A 19,520-nucleotide genomic window follows, 5' to 3' on the forward strand; every position below is an offset into this window, starting at 1 on the left:
TTTCAGCTGTTGGATATGCAGGTTGAATGGAGAGGTAAAATATGATGAGGAGGATAAGTCAGAAACTAATCTAAATATTACCTTCCTTGCAACCAGTCCTGCATAATAGGAGTCCTTAGCGTGATTCAAAGATTATTTGTTTGTAATGCATAATGACATTTTTCCACAACATTTTACGTTCTACATCCCTCAATTTTCTCAGTGAATGCTCCAAGCAACGAAAGGCCTGTTTCAACAACTGAAGCTCAAGTGAATATCACGAAATGCTGTAGTGTATTTCATATGCTACTCACATTTTCTCTTTCATCAACGGTCAGCTTACGTTAATTTTACCAGACGCATTGCCAAGGACAAATGTGATTGTCAAGTGTACACATCAAGACTCCTGAAGTAGGCACGTGTATGCCGAAACATGGTACCGTGTCAAGTCAGTGTAAATAAACACCTATAACTTTACTTTGGAATCCTAAGTCTGTTTTTGAAGAGCCTGATCCAGTTCCCACTTCATACAGTGGGGGAAATAAGTATTTGATCCCTTGCTGATTTTGTAAGTTTGCCCACTGACAAAGACATGAGCAGCCCATAATTGAAGGGTAGGTTATTGGTAACAGTGAGAGATAGCACATCACAAATTAAATCCGGAAAATCACATTGTGGAAAGTATATGAATTTATTTGCATTCTGCAGAGGGAAATAAGTATTTGATCCCCCACCAACCAGTAAGAGATCTGGCCCCTACAGACCAGGTAGATGCTCCAAATCAACTCGTTACCTGCATGACAGACAGCTGTCGGCAATGGTCACCTGTATGAAAGACACCTGTCCACAGACTCAGTGAATCAGTCAGACTCTAACCTCTACAAAATGGCCAAGAGCAAGGAGCTGTCTAAGGATGTCAGGGACAAGATCATACACCTGCACAAGGCTGGAATGGGCTACAAAACCATCAGTAAGACGCTGGGCGAGAAGGAGACAACTGTTGGTGCCATAGTAAGAAAATGGAAGAAGTACAAAATGACTGTCAATCGACAAAGATCTGGGGCTCCACACAAAATCTCACCTCGTGGGGTATCCTTGATCATGAGGAAGGTTAGAAATCAGCCTACAACTACAAGGGGGGAACTTGTCAATGATCTCAAGGCAGCTGGGACCACTGTCACCACGAAAACCATTGGTAACACATTACGACATAACGGATTGCAATCCTGCAGTGCCCGCAAGGTCCCCCTGCTCCGGAAGGCACATGTGACGGCCCGTCTGAAGTTTGCCAGTGAACACCTGGATGATGCCGAGAGTGATTGGGAGACGGTGCTGTGGTCAGATGAGACAAAAATTGAGCTCTTTGGCATGAACTCAACTCGCCGTGTTTGGAGGAAGAGAAATGCTGCCTATGACCCAAAGAACACCGTCCCCACTGTCAAGCATGGAGGCGGAAATGTTATGTTTTGGGGGTGTTTCTCTGCTAAGGGCACAGGACTACTTCACCGCATCAATGGGAGAATGGATGGGGCCACGTACCGTACAATTCTGAGTGACAACCTCCTTCCCTCCGCCAGGGCCTTAAAAATGGGTCGTGGCTGGGTCTTCCAGCACGACAATGACCCAAAACATACAGCCAAGGCAACAAAGGAGTGGCTCAGGAAGAAGCACATTAGGGTCATGGAGTGGCCTAGCCAGTCACCAGACCTTAATCCCATTGAAAACTTATGGAGGGAGCTGAAGCTGCGAGTTGCCAAGCGACAGCCCAGAACTCTTAATGATTTAGAGATGATCTGCAAAGAGGAGTGGACCAAAATTCCTCCTGACATGTGTGCAAACCTCATCATCAACTACAGAAGACGTCTGACCGCTGTGCTTGCCAACAAGGGTTTTGCCACCAAGTATTAGGTCTTGTTTGCCAGAGGGATCAAATACTTATTTCCCTCTGCAGAATGCAAATAAATTCATATACTTTCCACAATGTGATTTTCCGGATTTAATTTGTGATGTGCTATCTCTCACTGTTACCAATAACCTACCCTTCAATTATGGGCTGCTCATGTCTTTGTCAGTGGGCAAACTTACAAAATCAGCAAGGGATCAAATACTTATTTCCCCCACTGTATATGAAGTGTCCCATAGGTGACCTTATGTCATTACTTAATCCAGAAGGTACAAACAGAGGCTCAAGGAGTCCAGGTGTAGCTCTGTGCACGGGTTTCCCCCTGAATTTCTGCTGTTTATATGCCTACTTCAAGAGACAGAGGTAGATGACAGAGCTTTCATCAGATCCAGTTAAGCACCCATATCACATCAGGAGGACCCTTCAGGGGGTCACAAAGCCTCAGGAATGGATCCTAAGGAGCTTAGCCGAGATTGGGTGGCAGAGCCGGTGGCGGGAGGCGGGGATGGTGCTGGGCAGATTTATACGGTCTGTGCCAGAGCCAGTGGTGGGAGGCGGGACTGGTGGTTGGGAGGCGGGGATAGTGCTGGGCAGACTTATACGGTCTGTGCCCTGAAAAGGACAGGTACAAATCAAGGTAAGGTATACACAAAAAGTAGCACATATGAGTTTATCTTGTTGGGCAGACTGGATGGACCGTGCAGGTCTTTTTCTGCCGTCATCTACTATGTTACTATCCAGTTTATAATCGAAAGTAATCGCCGGCTATTTCCCAACACAAATCGGGATATGGCCGGCGATTTCGCAAAAGCGGCGAAAAGCGTATAATCAAAAGCTACATTTGTGATAGCTTCGCCGCTTTCCCTTCGCCTCACCGGCGAAAGTTCAAAGGGGCGTGTTGGCGGCGAAGCGAAGGCGGGACATGGGCAGGCTTGGGCGTGGCTACCAGATGGCCGGCTTTCGCGGATAATGGAAAAATAAAACCCGGCGATAAGCAGTATTTCGCCGGGTTTACTTGGTCCTTTTATTTTCACGACCAAGCCTCAAAAAGGTGCCCCAACTGACCAGATGACCACCAGAGGGAATGGGGGATGACCCCCCCCCCCTTACTCCCCCAGTGGTCGCCAACCCCCTCCCACACTAAAATTATTAAAATACAAACCTTTTTTGCCAGCCTGTATGCCAGCCTCAAATGTCATACCCAGCACCCTGACAGCAGTATGCAGGTCCCTGGAACAGTTGTTGTTTGTTGCAGTGGACTGCAGAAAGGCAGAGCCAGGCCCCCCCCCCTTACCTGTTCCACTTGTGGTGGGTAATGTTGAGCCCCCCTTCAGCCCTTAGGGCTAGGGTAATGGTGCACACTTGTGAGCAGTGGGTTTTGGGGGGGATTTGGGGGACTCAGCACACAAGGGAAGGGTGCTATGCACCTGGAAGCTAATTTGGTTGTTTATAAAAGATGTTTGAAGTGCCCCCTAGGGTGCCTGGTTGGTGTCCTGGCATGTGAGGGGGACCATTGCACTACAAATGCTGGCTCCTCCCATGGCCAAATGCCTTGGATTTCGCCGGGTTTGAGATCGCCGGCAGTTTTTTCCATTATCGCGGAAAAACAAAACTGGCGATCTCAAACCCGGCGAAATCCAAGACATTTCGCCGGCCCACACTGTATTATCGAAAAAAAAGATGGCCGGCCATCTTTTTTGAAAATACGGTTCCGGCCAGCTGTTGCGCCGCCACCAAAATAGATCGCCGGCGACCTATTTCGCCGGCGACGTTCGATTATTCCCCTCTATGTTACAAAGCCTCAGCTGGTGCTACAGGAAGATTTGCTAGAGAGGGTGTCATTAGCATTGGATGGCTCCCTTTGCCTGGGTAGAGAAGGTCCTAGTTCCTGTTTTGCAGATCCAAAGGAGGAAGATGCTATGATGGTTAGGGTATTTCATAGGGATGATTTGTTTTCCCAATTGCCCAGATCCTTTCAGTTTTAAGTATTTCATATGTGGAGCTGACTGAGAGTGTGACAACAGAAGACCCTTTCCAAATCGTCTGAGTGTATAGAGCAATAAAGGATATGATAGCAGTGGGATGGGACATCCTGGATGCAGGATTGAAGATGGCAAGATCAATGACATGTCTGTATCTCTGCCCTGTGGCAGAAGGTTTTGAGTCTTTTCCAGATGGATATGCTTGCATTACAAAGAAGACTACTATACCAGAAGAAGCTGCATGACCCTGAAGGATTCACCGGAACAGTGAATGGAGGCTCTGCTGAAGCAGATCTTCAATGTGTTTGCTCCAGCCTTGTAGGTGGCTGTCTGTGAAGGTTTGGTGACCAGGATCTGTTTTTGTTGGACTGAGCAGTTGTCCCGAGAAGCTCTAGAAGGTGAATCAGTGAGAGTATCAGAAGTGGGTCAGCAGGAGATGGATGCAGCCTTTCTAGCAGACACTCTCTACAATCTCATATGAACTTTGGCCCCTTTGGTGGTTGCACATGCACTTTGTGGCTCAACAACTAGGTGGTGGTCATGGCATCAAAGGGGCAACTTAATAAGTTACCCTTCAAGGGGAAGTTGTTTACAGAAGATCTAGATGAGTTGGTGAAGATTTTGGTGGCATCTAAGTAGCTGCATCTTCCAGAGTACTACCCTAGATTAGCATGTGCTCAGTTGACCTGGGGTCAAATCCAAAACACCAGAAGATAGAGGCCTGGTAATTATTGGTTCCCAGCATGGGAGATTTATGTCCACAGGGCGGTCATTTCAGGATAGTCAGAGAGGAGACCAAGAGGCTGCAACTGGGAGTGCCAGAATGGCTCGGGCTGCACAGTGAGGGTTTGTGGACTCACTCTCTGGTTCCTCCAGTAGGGGAATTCCTACAGTTGTTTTTCTGGAGATGGGCCCAAATAACCTTGGATCAATGTGTCTTGATGTTATTTTGGATTGGCTCTTGAGTTTGCTCATCCTGTCCTCAATAGGTTCTTGGACTCTCCTTGCAATCTCCAGTAAAAGTAGTGATAGTCAAGTCAACTCTCAAAAGGTTGATCCAGCTGTAGACTGTAGGCCCAGTTTCTTTCAGGAAACAGGAAATGGGTCAGTATTCCATATACTTTTTCATCCCCCAAAAGGAAGGGATTTTCCTACCCATCTTGGATCTTTTAAGAGTGAACAATGTGCTGAAGATTCCAAGGTTTCATATGAAGACACTTCAGTCCATAATAGTAACAGTCTGGCATGGGGAGTTTCTGACATCACTAGAACTTAACAGAAGCATATTTGCATATTCTGACTCAAGAGTGTCACCAGCAGTATTTGAGTTATAGTAATTCTGGGGAGTCACTTCCAATTTTGCATGTGTCCATTTGGGCTGGCTACAGCTTTGAGAACCTTGTCAAAGATAATGGTAGTCATGGCAGCAGCTTTGAGAACAGTACTTGGGTGACTGGTTAATCAGTGAAATCATATCAAGTGAACGAGGAGGCTATGCTCACGTAATCCAATTTCTGGAGTTGCTGGACTGGGTAGTCATCTCAGCAAAGAGCAAGCAGGACCTATCTCAGTCAAAAGAGTATTTGGGAGTCCTGCGAAACTTAACAGTGGAAGGTATTTTTAACTAAAGAGACAGCTAAATATGCAAGGGCAAAAATCTGCTCTTACAGTACAAGCCAGTAGCCTAGGATTATCCTTAAATCCTGCAATCCATGGGGGCCACTCTGGACCTAGTTCTTTTGACCATAGCTCACATGCCCCTAATGTAAAGGGCATTGCTTTACCACTGGAAAGGGCATTGCTTTACCACTGGTTCCCTCAGAACCAACACTGGGATGCAGTTCTCTTTCTTCGAGGAGAAGCAAGAAGCAGTTTGTCATGGTGGTTTCCATTGTCAAATCTGAGACAAATAAGTTTAAAGACTCCAGACTGGATGCTGGTAATGATGGATGAAAGTCTTAAAGGAGATCTCATATTATAGAGATCTGGTTCAAGGTCAGTCTCTAGCATCTCATTCAGATGTGATAAGATTCCTGACAGACATTAAGCTGTTTAATCCTCATAGGTGTACAATTGTGCCTCCTTGGGATCTGAACTTTGTGCTGTTGCTAATGGAAGCACCCTTTGAACCTCACAGGGAAACCACATTAAAAGATTTTACCTCAAAGACAGTATTCTTTGTGACAAGAAGATCTCATACAGAGTTGCAGGCCTTGTCTTTTTGGGAGCTTTTCTTGGTGATGATTCATGAGAAAGTCGTAATTCAGCCAGTTCTTTCCTTTCTTCTTAAGTGGTGTTCTTGTTTCATCTGAAGTCTACTTCTCTTCCAGTCTTTTGTTGGTCAGATAGGCTATTTGTTTTGTCTAAGCGGGGATGGGACAGAAACGAGAGGTGTCCTCCAATGCTATGGAGGATTAATGAGATTATTGAGTCCACGTATCTGCTTAAGGGCCCTCTAGCCCCTACAATACTGAAGGCACATTCTACTAGAGGACAGGCTTCATTTTGAGTACAGCATGGTCTTACTCCCCCATAAGAGATCTGCAAATCGACCGCTTGGTAATCATTGTATTCATGTGTGGGTCAATCCATATTGCATGTACAAGCCTTGGCCTTTAGAGCCAAGGTTTTGAGAACGAGCCTGTCTGGTTCTCACTCTTGAAGGTTACAGCTTTGGTTCTTCCCCGTATCTGGACTGCTCTGGAGAGATGCTAGTGAATGAGAAATTAGATCCTACCTGCTATTCTTCTTTCTTCTAGTCCATCAAGACCAGTCCAGAATCTACCCTAGAGTGAGCAGTGTTTATAATCTGTTGTGTAAAGAAGTTTTGCTTTAAATAGACTGAACAGGATGCAGCTTAGTGGTGTCACCTGTGTCCCTCAGTAAAGGCTTGCTTTGGTGTTAAGACTTCTACAGTACTTCAATTATGGGTTGCTTCTTTGCCCTGGTCTTTTGGGGATATTATATCCTTTACTGTTTTGTTATCACAATACTTTAGAGTAGTGAGGGATTGCACAGGATACTTAGTGCTCTTCCTAGTTAGTAGTTCTCACTCTCCATCTGTTGTTAGGAGAAGGCAAACCCATACATCTAGACTGGACTGGAGTGAATAACGGAAAGAACATTAGCAGGTAAGATTTAATTTCTTCTTTTGCATGCATTTGTGTGGTTTTCATTTATTATTTTGCTTATGTTGTGCTGTCAACATATATGTTAAGGGCAAATAGCATACACATTTTTCATTCAATGCAAGTTAAATGGCAAAAAACTATTTATTATTTCCTTAGGCATGTTATTATGTACCCTTCTTATGTTATATAAATGATGTTTCTATATCTTTTAAAAATCTTAATTAAAAAATATACAGTTTAAAATCTCAATTCATAAGAAAGGAAATTAGAGATACCTAAATTAAGCATTCACTTGCTATTTTCATGTTATATGTAATTAATTAATGAGGAACAGGTCTGACCTATACAACCTGTGTATGATTGGGACTCCTCAAGGAAGTGTTTTTTCTGTTAAACATGCTGGCTTGATTTTGTCCCAGCCATGTGTTGTTCCTGGATTTTAATGGTATCCATCAAAGTTAGTTTTTAGAACAGCTTAGAGAAGTGGACAGAAATCTTCTGAGGAGGTTCAGCAGTAGAAGATTTCTCTCCTGTGAATGTGTATCTCAGCAATGAACAATCTTGTGCCTTGTCCTCTTATCTTTTCCAGGCATAAAGGGAATTTTTCTGTCTAACCTGGTTCCAAATGGAGCAGCTGTGAAGGCTGGTGTCCATGAAAATGATCGAATCATTGAAGTGAATGGGGTGAATGTGGAAAATGACACACACGAGCAAGTAGGAAATAAGGTGACTATCAGTAAGCAGGACTTATGGAGGGGCATAATTGAACGGGGTGCCCAAAGTTTCATGAGGGCGTCCTCGCAGGACGGCCCTGCAAAGGGGCGGGGAAACACGTATTATCGAAACGATGGGCATCCATCTTTCGTTTCGATAATACGGTTGGGGACGCCCAAATCTCAACATTTAGGTCGACCTAAATGTTGAGATGGTCGACCTTAGAGATGGTCGTCCCCAGGTTTTGGCCATAATGGAGGAAACTGGAGAGTCATGGGATCGGAGGTAGGGTATTACTATGGATTAAGAGCTGGTTGAAAGATAGGAAGCAGAGAGTAGGATTGAATGGTCAGTGTTCTCAATGGAGAAGGGTAGTTAGTGGGGTTCCTCAGGGGTCTGTGCTGGGACCACTGCTTTTTAACATATTTATGAATGACCTAGAGATGGGAGTAACTAGTGAGGTAATTAAATTTGCAGATGACACAAAGTTATTCAGGGTCGTCAAGTCACAGGAGGAGTGTGAAAGATTACAGGAGGACCTCGTGAGACTGGGGGATTGGGCATCCAAGTGGCAGATGAAGTTCAATGTTGACAAGTGCAAAGTGATACATGTGGGTAAGAGGAACCCGAATTACAGCTATGTCATGCAAGGTTCCGCGTTAGGATTCACATACCTAGAAAGGGATCTGGGAGTCGACGTTGAAAACTTCTGCTCAGTGTGCTGCGGCGGCCAAGAAAGCGCACAGAATGTTGAGTATAATTAGGAAAGGGATGGAAAACAAACACGAGGATGTTATAATGCCGTTGTATCACTCCATGGTGCCACCGCACATTGAATATTGTGTCCAAGTCTGGTCGCCGCATCTCAAAAAAGATATAAAGGAATTGGAGAAGGTGCAGAGAAGGGCGACAAAAATGATAAAAGCGATGGAACAACTTCCCTATGAGGAAAGGCTGAGAAGGTTAGGGCTCTTCAGCTTGGCGAAAAGGCGGCTGAGGGGTGATATGATAGAAGTCTACAAAATAATGAGCGGAGTAGAGCGGACAGATGTGAAGCGTTTGTTTACACTTTCAAACAATAATAGAACCAGGGGACACAAGATGAAGCTAGAATATGGTAGATTTAAAACAAATAGGAGAAAGTTTTTCTTTACTCAGCGTGTAGTTGGACTCTGGAACTCGTTGCCGGAGAATGTGGTGGCAGTGGCTGGCCTTATGGAGTTTAAGGGGGGTTTGGACAGATTCCTGAAGGAAAAGTCCATTGAACATTATTAATTTTTTTTTTTTTTTTTTGGGGGGGGGGGGGGGGTTGCCAGGTTCTTGAAGCCTGGATTGGCTGCTGTCAGAGACAGGATGCTGGGTTGATGGACCCTTGGTCTTTTCCCAGTATGGTGGTGCTTATGTGCTTATGGAGATGCCCATCTCAAAAATGACCATATCCAAGCCCTTTGGTCATGGGAGGAGCCAGAATTCATAGTGCACTGGTCCCCCTGACATGCCAGGACACCAACTGGGCACCCTAGGGGGCACTGCAGTGGACTTCACAAATTGCTCCCAGCTGCATAGCTCCCTTATCTTGTGTGCTGAGCCCCCCAAAACCCACTCCCTACAACTGTACACCACTACCATAGCCCTAAGGGGTGAAGGTGAGCACCTACATGTGGGTACAGTGGGTTTCGGAGGGCTCACATTTACCACCACAAGTGTAACAGGTGGGGGGGATGGGCCTGGGTCCGCCTGCCTGAAGTGCACTGCACCCACTAAAACTGCTCCAGGGACCTGCATACTGCTGTGATAGAGCTGGGTATGACATTTGAGGCTGGCAAAAAAAAAAAAATTAAGTTTTTTTTAGGGTGGGAGGGGGTTGGTGACCACTGGGGGAGTAAGGGGAGGTCATCCCTGATTCTCTCCGGTGATCATCTGGTCAGTTAGGGCATCTTTTTTAGGCTTGATTGCAAGAAAAAATGGACCAAGTAAAGTCGGCCAAGTGCTCGTCAGGGACGCCCTCCTTTTTTCCATTATCGGCCAAGGATGCCCATCTCTTAATCATGTCCCAGTTCCGCCTTCGCTACAGTGCCGACAAGCCCCACGTGAACTTTGGCCGTCTCCACGAAGGGAAGCAGTTGAGGATGCCCAAAATCGGCTTTTGATTATGCAGATTTGGGCAACCCTGAGAGAAGGACGCCTATCTCCCGTTTTGTGTCGGAAGATGGGCGCCCTTCTCTTTTGAAAATAAGCCTGATGGTTCAGGAAAGGGAACATCTTGTTCCAATCTATATACTGTGAGATATGTAGTGAGACTCTCGGTAGACTGATTGAATTGGCAGTTCCAAAAACTACAGTATTAAAATTGAACAACTCTCATTACCTTTTGTTGAATGGTCTTGAGGGGCATGGAAGACTTCAAGACTCCATTCTGTGCACATTCTACATAGGATCAGAGTGCCTCATTCTTCAAGTCATAGGCACACACACAAAGAAAACCAATGCCCACTCCAGTGGCTATATAGGTAAAAATGTAGGGGCTGATATTCAGCAGTATTTATCCAGGTAGGAACCACACTTACCAAAATAAGTGCTGCTCACCAGAGCCATAACCATATTGTCAGCACTATTTGTTTCCAGCAGAATTATCTAAACAATATCAGGAAAAATCTTCACTGACTGACACTGAGTTACTAATTCCTTTATTCATCTCCAACTTAGAACTTCGCTTCCTCTTCAGCATCTGTGAGATCATTTGTCAGGACTCTTCTTCCTTTCATCAACTTTTATGCAGGCAGCTCCTCTATACAAACCTACTGGGGACTCCTAGTAGGTAATGGAGTTTTTGAATTTAGCTCATGCCTTTCACAGTAATTCAAGGTGAGTTACATTCAGGTTTAGTGGGTATTTTTCTAGTGATGGTAGAGGTGATGGTTGGGCGGGGTTGGGGCTACAATCTCAGTTTTTACTATTTCAGTTTCTACTTGAAGAAAGGTGAACTTTGTTCTTGCCTGCTAATTTCCTTTCCTTGAATCCTGCTAGACTATTCCAGGTGAAAGGGTTATGTTTCCTAACCAGCAGATGAAGGTAAAGAGGTTTCAGTGTTTTCACCACCAGTGTAAGGAGTAGTATTAAACTGAAACCTGAAAGTATACCATTGCAAAGCAAATCTGAAATACCTAAACAGTAGTACTGATAAAAATTATGGATCCAAACTCTAGAACAATACTATGGTTAGTAGCATAAAACTTACATACCATATGTCAAACAAATTGATTTTGACAGGTGCCACACCCACTTCCAGGTTCCCAACCAATCAGAATTGTGATCTGGCCAAGCCACAGCTGCTCTCTACCTGTCCACCCCTTTTGATGACATCACCTGATGCCCCATCCCATTTGTATAGCTCTGCCCCACCCCCCCACCCCTCTTTTTTGTGTAGCCCTGCCACAAATCCCACCCCTTTTGGTGGCAACGTATGATCCTTCAAGTCACAAATAACTTCCAGTTTCAAGAAACCATAAGTAGTTCATCTGTGACTTTGAGGAGTACACAATGCCATTGCACCAGACCCATTTGACTAGGGGCAGAGCAGCGGTAGTGGAAGAGACACTCCTGTCACTCTGCTAAGGGCTCCAAAGAGCAGGGAAGCTGGGAAGGGCTAAAACCAGTGGATTGTCATGATCCAGGGTCAGCACAACGGGTAAGCATAGGGATTTCTGGTGACCCCAAATATTGGCACCCCCTGCTGTACTTACCCCACTTACCGTGTTGCACCAGCCCTGACTAAGATCTCCTGTAGTATAGAACAATTACCTATGATTTGAAATACTGCGTTCTTTATTTTGTCACCAAAAAGGTTGTCACCCATGCAGGGCACATCTGCAAGATGGTCATGCAAGTCATCTCAGAGGTCCGAGGCATTACAACATCAGTGTACTGGAAAAGCATTGGGATCATGCTAATGGAATTTGGAAAACAAAGAGGTTATGGTCACCTTGGACTTCCCTATCCTGACTGATAAAAATTTGGATGCCAGACAACTGGATATAGTAGTAAAAGACTCAGTAAAAATTCTAAGAGTTCTTTTTGACAGTTGCCTTACCTTTAAGAATCAAATAAACTCTGCTCTTCAGGCTTCTGTTTTTGCATTTCATCGTATTCAAGCTATCTGCTGTCTGTTCTCATTTTCTTCTGTTCACACTCTTCTTCTTTCTCTTGTTATCAGACACCTTGATTACTGCAACTCTATGCTGGCCTACCATTCTCCTTTCTGGACCACTTTCAGAAAGGTTCAGTCTACCACTGTTTGTCTTCTTCACTGTTCCACACCATTTGATCATATCACTCCCTTACTCCATGCTGAACACTGGCTGCCCATCTCATCCCATATCCAATTTAAATTGCTTATGCTTGTCTTTAAATCCCGTTTCCCTACTGGTCCAAATTACTTGTCTTGCCTTCTCATTCTCTATGCTCCGTCTCGCTCCCTTCATTCTTGTCACACCTCTGGGGGTGATCCAGAGTAGTGAGCCCTTGGGCTGCTGACAGAGACCGGCAACAGCAGGAAAACCACCCAAACTGCAAGAACAGCCTTGGCTTAGCCGGACTGGAACCAAAAGCTGGAATGGACTTGGCTGGACCGGACTGGAACCAAATGCAGGAACGCACTTGGCTTGGCTGAACTGGAATCAAATGCTGGAACAGACTTAGCTTGGCTGGACTGGAAACAAAAGCTGGAACAGACTTGGCTGGACCGGATTGGAACCAAATGCTGGAATGGACTTGGCTTGGCTGAACTGGAACCAGATGCTGGAACAGGCTTGACTGGACTGGATTCAGGACTTTCAAGCAAGGTAGACACAAGCAGGGTAGGGCAGAGGCAAAGGACAAGCAGGATGCACAAGCAGGAAGGGAACTAAAGCTAAAGACAGTAAGGAACAGAAGCTAAAGACACACAGGGCAGATATAGCAGTAGGGAACAGAAGCTAAAGACACACAGGGCAGTAAGGAACAGAAGCTAAAGACACACTAGAACTACAACAAGCACTCACAGACGAAAGCACATCTGAAGACCTCTGTTGCAAAGGCAAAGCCTGAAAGTTTCCAGGTGCTTAATAAAGGCAATTACAGATGAGGTCACAGGTGAGGCTTGGCAGCAGAAACCTCGGGCAAGTCTGGAGTGCTGGAATGTCAGGACCGGAATGGAACCTGGAAGATGTCTGAGAAACAGGGAAAAAACAGTCCACAGCAACCACAAAGCTCGGTCAGCCGGGGGCCAGGTGAGTGTCAGCATGGAATATAGTCACAGTCGTGACAATTCTGTGGATGCTGGCTTGCTTCAAGTTCACCTCCTTCCGTAATTCAACTTGGCATTACTCGTGCCACTAACATAAGTTATGCTGGTCGAAAGCTGTGGAACTCCATCCCTGCACATATCAGATCTGAACCCTCCTATGTCAAATTTAAATCAGCCATTAAAACGCATCTCTTCTCTCTGGTGTAACCTCCTCACTCCTTACTTATAGTGTTCTTTTCTCTCTCTCCCCGTTCTACAGCATGATTAGTTTTGTGTAAACTGCAGTTCCTGTTGTATGCAGTATATCAAGTGTCTGTAAATAAATAAAAGATAAAAACACCAGAACAGCATTAAATATAGAGGTGTCAGTACCAAGTGATTTACTCATTGAATTGCGTGGAGAGAGTGATGATCTTCAACAACTAAGAAATGCAGTCTGAAACCAAGAAAATGTGGCAGAAAGATACAGAAATATTTTCCATCATTTTGGGTGCCACCAACTTGATTAAAAAAAAAACTTCCAATTGCACCTGGATGAGTTGTCTGTACAAATTACATCTTATGAATTCCAGAAAGAAGCTCTCTTTAGCACAATGCAAATACTACAGCGCACGTTAGTGTAAATTTGAGAGACTGAGATCATACTCCTGGCTTAGGAGTGAGGTTCATTCCTGTCATGGTATGCGCAAAACTAACCCATTTGGAGAAATTGCGCCCGAGGCTCTAAGCCAAGTGAGGCAATGAGTGCAGATAGTTGTTGCAGTCATTCATGAAATAGTATTGTTGAGTGTAATACCTAGATTGAATGAGATGATAGGTGGATACCTAAAGTGCATCATGAAGTTAGATGACTTGTCCAATCCATCTTCCGAAAGCAACGCAGCTTCCTCCAGTTGCTGAAGCAAGGAAAGTTGATAATGGAGAATCTGCAGCTGCTGCGCCACTATCTTTAAAATGAGACTGGCAGACTGATAAATTCTACTGCCTATAGAATACAGGATTCGGTAATCCTTCCCTGGGTGCACTGAAACATTTGTTCTGGAGATTTTGTGTTTTTAATAACTGCTTCAGAAATATGGCGTGATGAGGCAGTTGGGTTTGACCATGCTCTGGAGCTCTTCATCTCCATGATATAGTTTGGATAAAAGAGTTTGACAGATAAAAGTTGGAGATCTTGGTGGATTTCATATACTGGCAGCTAATTTCAGCCACCCAGAAAACTACCAATTTAAATGCGAGCATTATGTCATAAATTATTCTATGTGAGAGTGAAATCTGGATTTTATACAAGATAGACCAGAATCCAGACATGCCAAGTTACCTCGTTCAAGGAGAGAGACATGGTCAAAGCAATGTAGGAGTTATAGTCCCTGATTTTACCCATTGAAATCCATTCTGCAGGCCCCATGATGCATCAGTATAAAGTTGTCAGAAAGCCAGAAATAATCTATAATCTTCCTGTTGGAACTGAGTAACTTGGTAGCTCTGAGAATCTCCAGTTTTGTAACACACACACTACAGTCCCCAACAATTGAGTTAGGATCTTTCCCCATACAACTCACCATATAAAAATATTATTCAAATTGCAAAATATAAAGAAAACAGATGTAAATTCCAATTGTAAAACTGACAGTTTCCATTTGTTAAATTAAAAATAAAATTCTTTATTTTGCCTTTGTTGCCTGGCCATTTTATTCATGTTTGTCAGTCTCCAGTTTCTGTTTTCCTCTGTCTTTCAAGGCTCTCCAATCTATCTGCCACTCTTTCTCTCCCTTCTTGTGTTCTTCACATCCTTTCTTATAGCCATCTCTGATTTCAGTCTTTTCCTTTCAATTTTCTTCCATTTATTTTTCTGCCTCTCTATCTGCTCAGATTTCATTCATTCTTCTATCCAATCTTCAATCATCCTCTTTTTACTGTATCTACCTACAGCTTTCCATCTCTCTCACCCCTGCCCTCCCATTCCTTATCCTATGATTTCCAAGTTTTGTTGCCTAATTCTTCCCTTTCTCTCCCCCTCCTTCCAGTATCTCCTCTCTCTCCTTCCCTCTATACAGCACCTCCTTTACATTAGAGTACATTATTATATATATATTCCACGTATACCTTGCCAGTTCAACACGGATTACAAAATCAAAAGAAGAAAAACTGGGAATGGCTCAGAGACTTACAATTCTATAAAGCATGATTATTATTATTATTTGTTACATTTGTATCCCACATTTTCCCACCTATTTGCAGGCTCAATGTGGCTTACATAGTACCATAACAGTGTTTGCCAGTTCCGGTATGAACAAGTACAAGGTGATATTGTGGTAGAATAAGGTTTATGCATGATAGATGCATTAGGGGAACTTAGAGAGGAAGAGGAAAGTTTGGAAATGTCCATTACTGTTTTTAGTTTCGTTATGTTGCAGGTAACCCGGTTTTTATGTTGGGTCAGTAGGGTAGGCCTATCTGAACCAGGGGCGTATCTGCGTGGGGCCTCAGGGGCCTGGGCCCCCGCAGATTTTGCCCTGGACCCCCCCTACCGCCATCAACCCTCCCCCGCTGCCGTTGCTTACTTTTGCTGGCGGGGGGCTTTTGTTGATAGGAGCTGTTGAATCCACTTCGGAGCCTGACGTCGTTGTACGTGCTGCGACGTCAGACTCCGAAGTGGATTCAACAGCTCCTATCAACAGCAGCACGGCCACGGAGGCCGAAGATGAACTTTAAACACCTCGGGGCGGCTGGCGGGGGTTTGGGGTCCCCCGCCGGCTGAAGAAGTAGTTTTTAAGGCAGCGGCAGGTGGAAGCGGACCTCGGCTGGCAGGGGTTGGGGCCCCCCGCCAGCAAAGGTAAGCAGCGGGGGAGGGTTGGCGGCAGGAGGGGGGTGAAGAGAGTCATTGGTGGCGGTGGGGGCTCTGACAATGGCGGGGGGGGGGGGGGGTCGGTGGCGGCAGGGGGGGGCTAAAATGTGCCCCCTCCCTCTGGCTCTGGCCCCCCCTACTGCCAGAGTCCAGATACGCCCCTGTTCTGAACAGGTTTGTTTTTAGTACTTTTCTGAAATTTAGGTGGTCCAACGTGGTTGTTACTGCTTTTGGCAGTGCGTTCCATAGTTGTGCGCTTAAGTAGGAAAAGCTGGATGCGTAAGTTGATTTGTATTTGAGTCCTATGCTGCTTGGGTAGTGGAGATTTGGGTATGATCATGCTGATCTTGTAGTGTTTCTGGTTGGCAGATCTATGAGGTTTGCCATGTATCCTGGGACTTCGCCGTAAATAATTTTATGAACTATTGTGCAGATTTTGAATGGGATAAGTTCTTTGATTGGGAGCCAGTGCAATTTTTCTTGGAGGGGTTTGGCGCTTTCAAAATGCGTTTTTCCAAATATAAGCATGGCTGCTGTGTTTTGGGCGGTCTGAAGTTTCTTTAAGATTTGTTCTTTGCATCCCGCATAAATTCCATTGCAATAGTCTGCATGGCTTAGTACCATTGATTGTATCAGGTTGTGATATATTTCCCTCAGGAAGAATGGTTTCACGCGTTTGAGTTTCCACATTGAGTGAGGTGCACATTTGTTTGTGGGTTTGTGGGGGGGCTCAGCACCCACAGTAAGGGAGCTATGCATGTGGGAGCTGTTTCTGAAGTCCACCACACTGACCCCTAGGGTGCACTGTTGGTGTCCTGGCATGTAAGTGCACTACAAATGCTGGCTCCTCCCACGACCAAATGCCTTGGATGTCGCTGGGTTGGAGATGGCCGACATTTTTTTCCATTATCGCTGAAAAACAAAACCAGCCATCTCAAACCCAGAGACATCCAAGGCATTTGGCCGGTCTAAACCGTATTATCGAGAAAAAAAAAGATGGCTGGCCATCTTTTTGATAATACGGTTCCGGCCAGCTGTTGCGCCACCGCCAAAATAGATCGCCGGCGACCTATTTGGCCGGCGACGTTCGATTATGCCCCTCTATAAGGCCTAAATATAAAACAGGTAAATTAACTAAGATGTTGTTTAAATAGCCATATTTTTATTTGTTTCCTGAAACTCAACTAGACTATTAGATATCTGAGGTTCTTAGGTAAAATATTCCAAAAGCTTGCTAGCATGTAAGTGAAAGATGATTTAAAAGTAGTTAAATATTTAACACCTTTCAATGATGGAAAATGAAGGATCATTAGATAGCATTTCAGTGGAAGGACGAGTTATCAAAGAAAACGTTTTGTGGGGCAAATCCGTACAGTATTTTAAATGCTATTATACAAAGCTTGAACAGTACTCTGGCTTGAATGGGCAGCCAGTGAGCTCTGATCAGAAGGGGAATCACCCTTTCAAATTTTCCAGCTGAAAAAAAAAAAACAGCCTCATTACCATGTTTTGTAAAGTTTAGTGTGGTAAAAAACATTTTTGGGAGTGGCACTTTCTACCCCATAGTGTAGCTTATGGCTGAGCTGCAAAGTCTGGGAGGGAGAGGCAGTGTCCCCTTACCCCAGCTAGGTCTGCCCAATTGTAAAAGTTCTTGTATTTGCTGCTAGTTCTTTTCCTCAGCCTGCAGCAAATCTTTCACACGTCCCCCCATTCTTCATTCCTACTTTTCAACAATCCCTTCCCCCAAGACACTCACTTGTTTCACTGTTTCTCTCCAAAGCCCTGTGCCTAGCCCAGACTTTGCAGCTCAGCCATAGGCAACACTATGGGGTAGAAAGTGCCACTCCCAAAAATGCTGATTTTATGGAGTTTCTGAGTGGGAGGTCGATGAGGTCTGTCATGTATCCTGGTGCCTCGCCGTAAATGATTTCATGAACTGTCATACAGATTTTGAAAGTGATACGTTCCTTAATTGGAAGCCAGTGCAGTTTTTCTCGGAGTGGTTTGGCGCTGTTAAAACGCGTTTTTCCAAATATAAGCCTTGCTGCTGTGTTTTGGGTGGTCTGAAGTTTCTTTATAATTTGTTCTTTGTGACCCGCATAGATTCCGTTGCAGTAGTCTGCGTGGCTTAGTACCATTGACTGTACCAGGTTGCGAAATATTTCCCTCAGGAAGAATGGTTTCACACATTTTAGTTTCCACATTGAGAGAAACATTTCCTTTATGGTGACTTTAGCTTGGGTCTCTAGTGAGAGGTTTCAGTCGATTGTTACTCCGAGGATTTTCAGGCTGTGTGAGATAGGGAGGGTGTATCCTGGGGCGTTAATGTTTGTGGGTTTGTATGTGTTGTATTGGGATGAGATGATGAGACGGTGTGTTTTTTCTGTATTGAGTTTAAGTTGGAATGCGTTTGCCCATGAGTTCATGAATTTTAAGCTGAGATTGATTTTATTGGTGATTTTTGCTAGATCATGTTTGTAGAGGATGTATAGTGTAACATCATCAGCGTAAATAAATGGATTAAAGCCTTGGGTGGATAAGGCATTGGTTAGTGGGACCATCATGAGGTTGAAAAGGATCTGTGATAGTGGTGATCCTTGCGGTACTCCGCAGTCTGGTTTCCAGGGTGACGATATAGTAACATAGTAGATGACGGCAGAAAAAGACCTGACGGTCCATCCAGTCTGCCCAATAAGTTAAACTCATATGTGCTACTTTTTGTGTATACCTTATCTTGATTTGTACCTGTCCTTTTCAGGGCACAGACTATAAAAGTCTGCCCAGCACTATCCCCGCCTCCCAACCACCAGCCCCACCTCCCACCACCGGCTCTGGCACACACCGTATAAGTCTGCCCAGCACTATCCCCCCTCCCAACCACCAGTCCCGCCTCCCACTCACTACCGGCTCTGGCACAGACCGTATAAGTCTGCCCAGCACTATCTCCGCCTCCCACCACCAGCTCTGGCACAAATCGTATAAGTCTGCCCAGCACCATCCCTGCCTCCCGCCACCGGCTCTGCCACCCAATCTCGGCTAAGCTCCTTAGGATCCATTTCTTCTGAACAGGATTCCTTTATGTTTATCGCACGCATGTTTGAATTCCTTTACCGTTTTCATTTCCACCACCTCCCGTGGGAGGGCATTCCAAGCATCCACTACTCTCTCCGTGAAAAAACACTTCCTGACATTTTTCTTGAGTCTGCCCCCCCTTCAATCTCATTTCATGTCCTCTCGTTCTACCGCCTTCGCATCTCCGGAAAAGATTCGTTTGCGGATTAATACCTTTCAAATATTTGAACGTCTGTATCATATCACCCCTGTTTCTCCTTTCCTCCAGAGTATACATGTTCGGGTCAGCAAGTCTCTCCTCATACATCTTGTAATGCAAATCCCTTACCATTCTTGTAGCTTTTCTTTGCACCGCTTCAATTCTTTTTACATTCTTAGCAAGATACGGCCTCCAAAACTGAACACAATACTCTAGGTGGGGCCTCACCAACGATTTATACAGGGGCATCAACACCCCCTTTCTTCTGCTAGTCAAACCTCTCTCTATACAGCCTAACAACCTTCTAGGTATGGCCACCGCCTTGTCACACTGTTTCGTCGCCTTCAAATCCTCAGATACTATCACCCCAAGATCCCTCTCCCCGTCCGTACCTATCGGACTCTCCCC

The 19,520-nt window shown here is 44.9% G+C and overlaps 1 protein-coding gene across 6 annotated transcripts in view; it reads left to right on the forward strand.

Moving 5' to 3' along the window:
• The window catches only part of PDZK1 (PDZ domain containing 1), a 150,438-nt gene that overhangs the window by 52,328 nt on the left and 78,590 nt on the right, over nucleotides 1-19,520 (forward strand). For all 6 annotated transcript variants that reach the window (XM_030203757.1, XM_030203761.1, XM_030203759.1 and 3 more), the window contains exon 4: nucleotides 7,585-7,721. In XM_030203757.1, the coding sequence (XP_030059617.1) occupies nucleotides 7,585-7,721 (137 nt within the window). The remainder of the gene's footprint in view (nucleotides 1-7,584; nucleotides 7,722-19,520) is intronic.

The sequence above is a fragment of the Microcaecilia unicolor genome, chromosome 5 (genome assembly GCF_901765095.1).
Source record: "Microcaecilia unicolor chromosome 5, aMicUni1.1, whole genome shotgun sequence".
NCBI classification, from domain to species: Eukaryota; Metazoa; Chordata; class Amphibia; order Gymnophiona; family Siphonopidae; genus Microcaecilia; species Microcaecilia unicolor.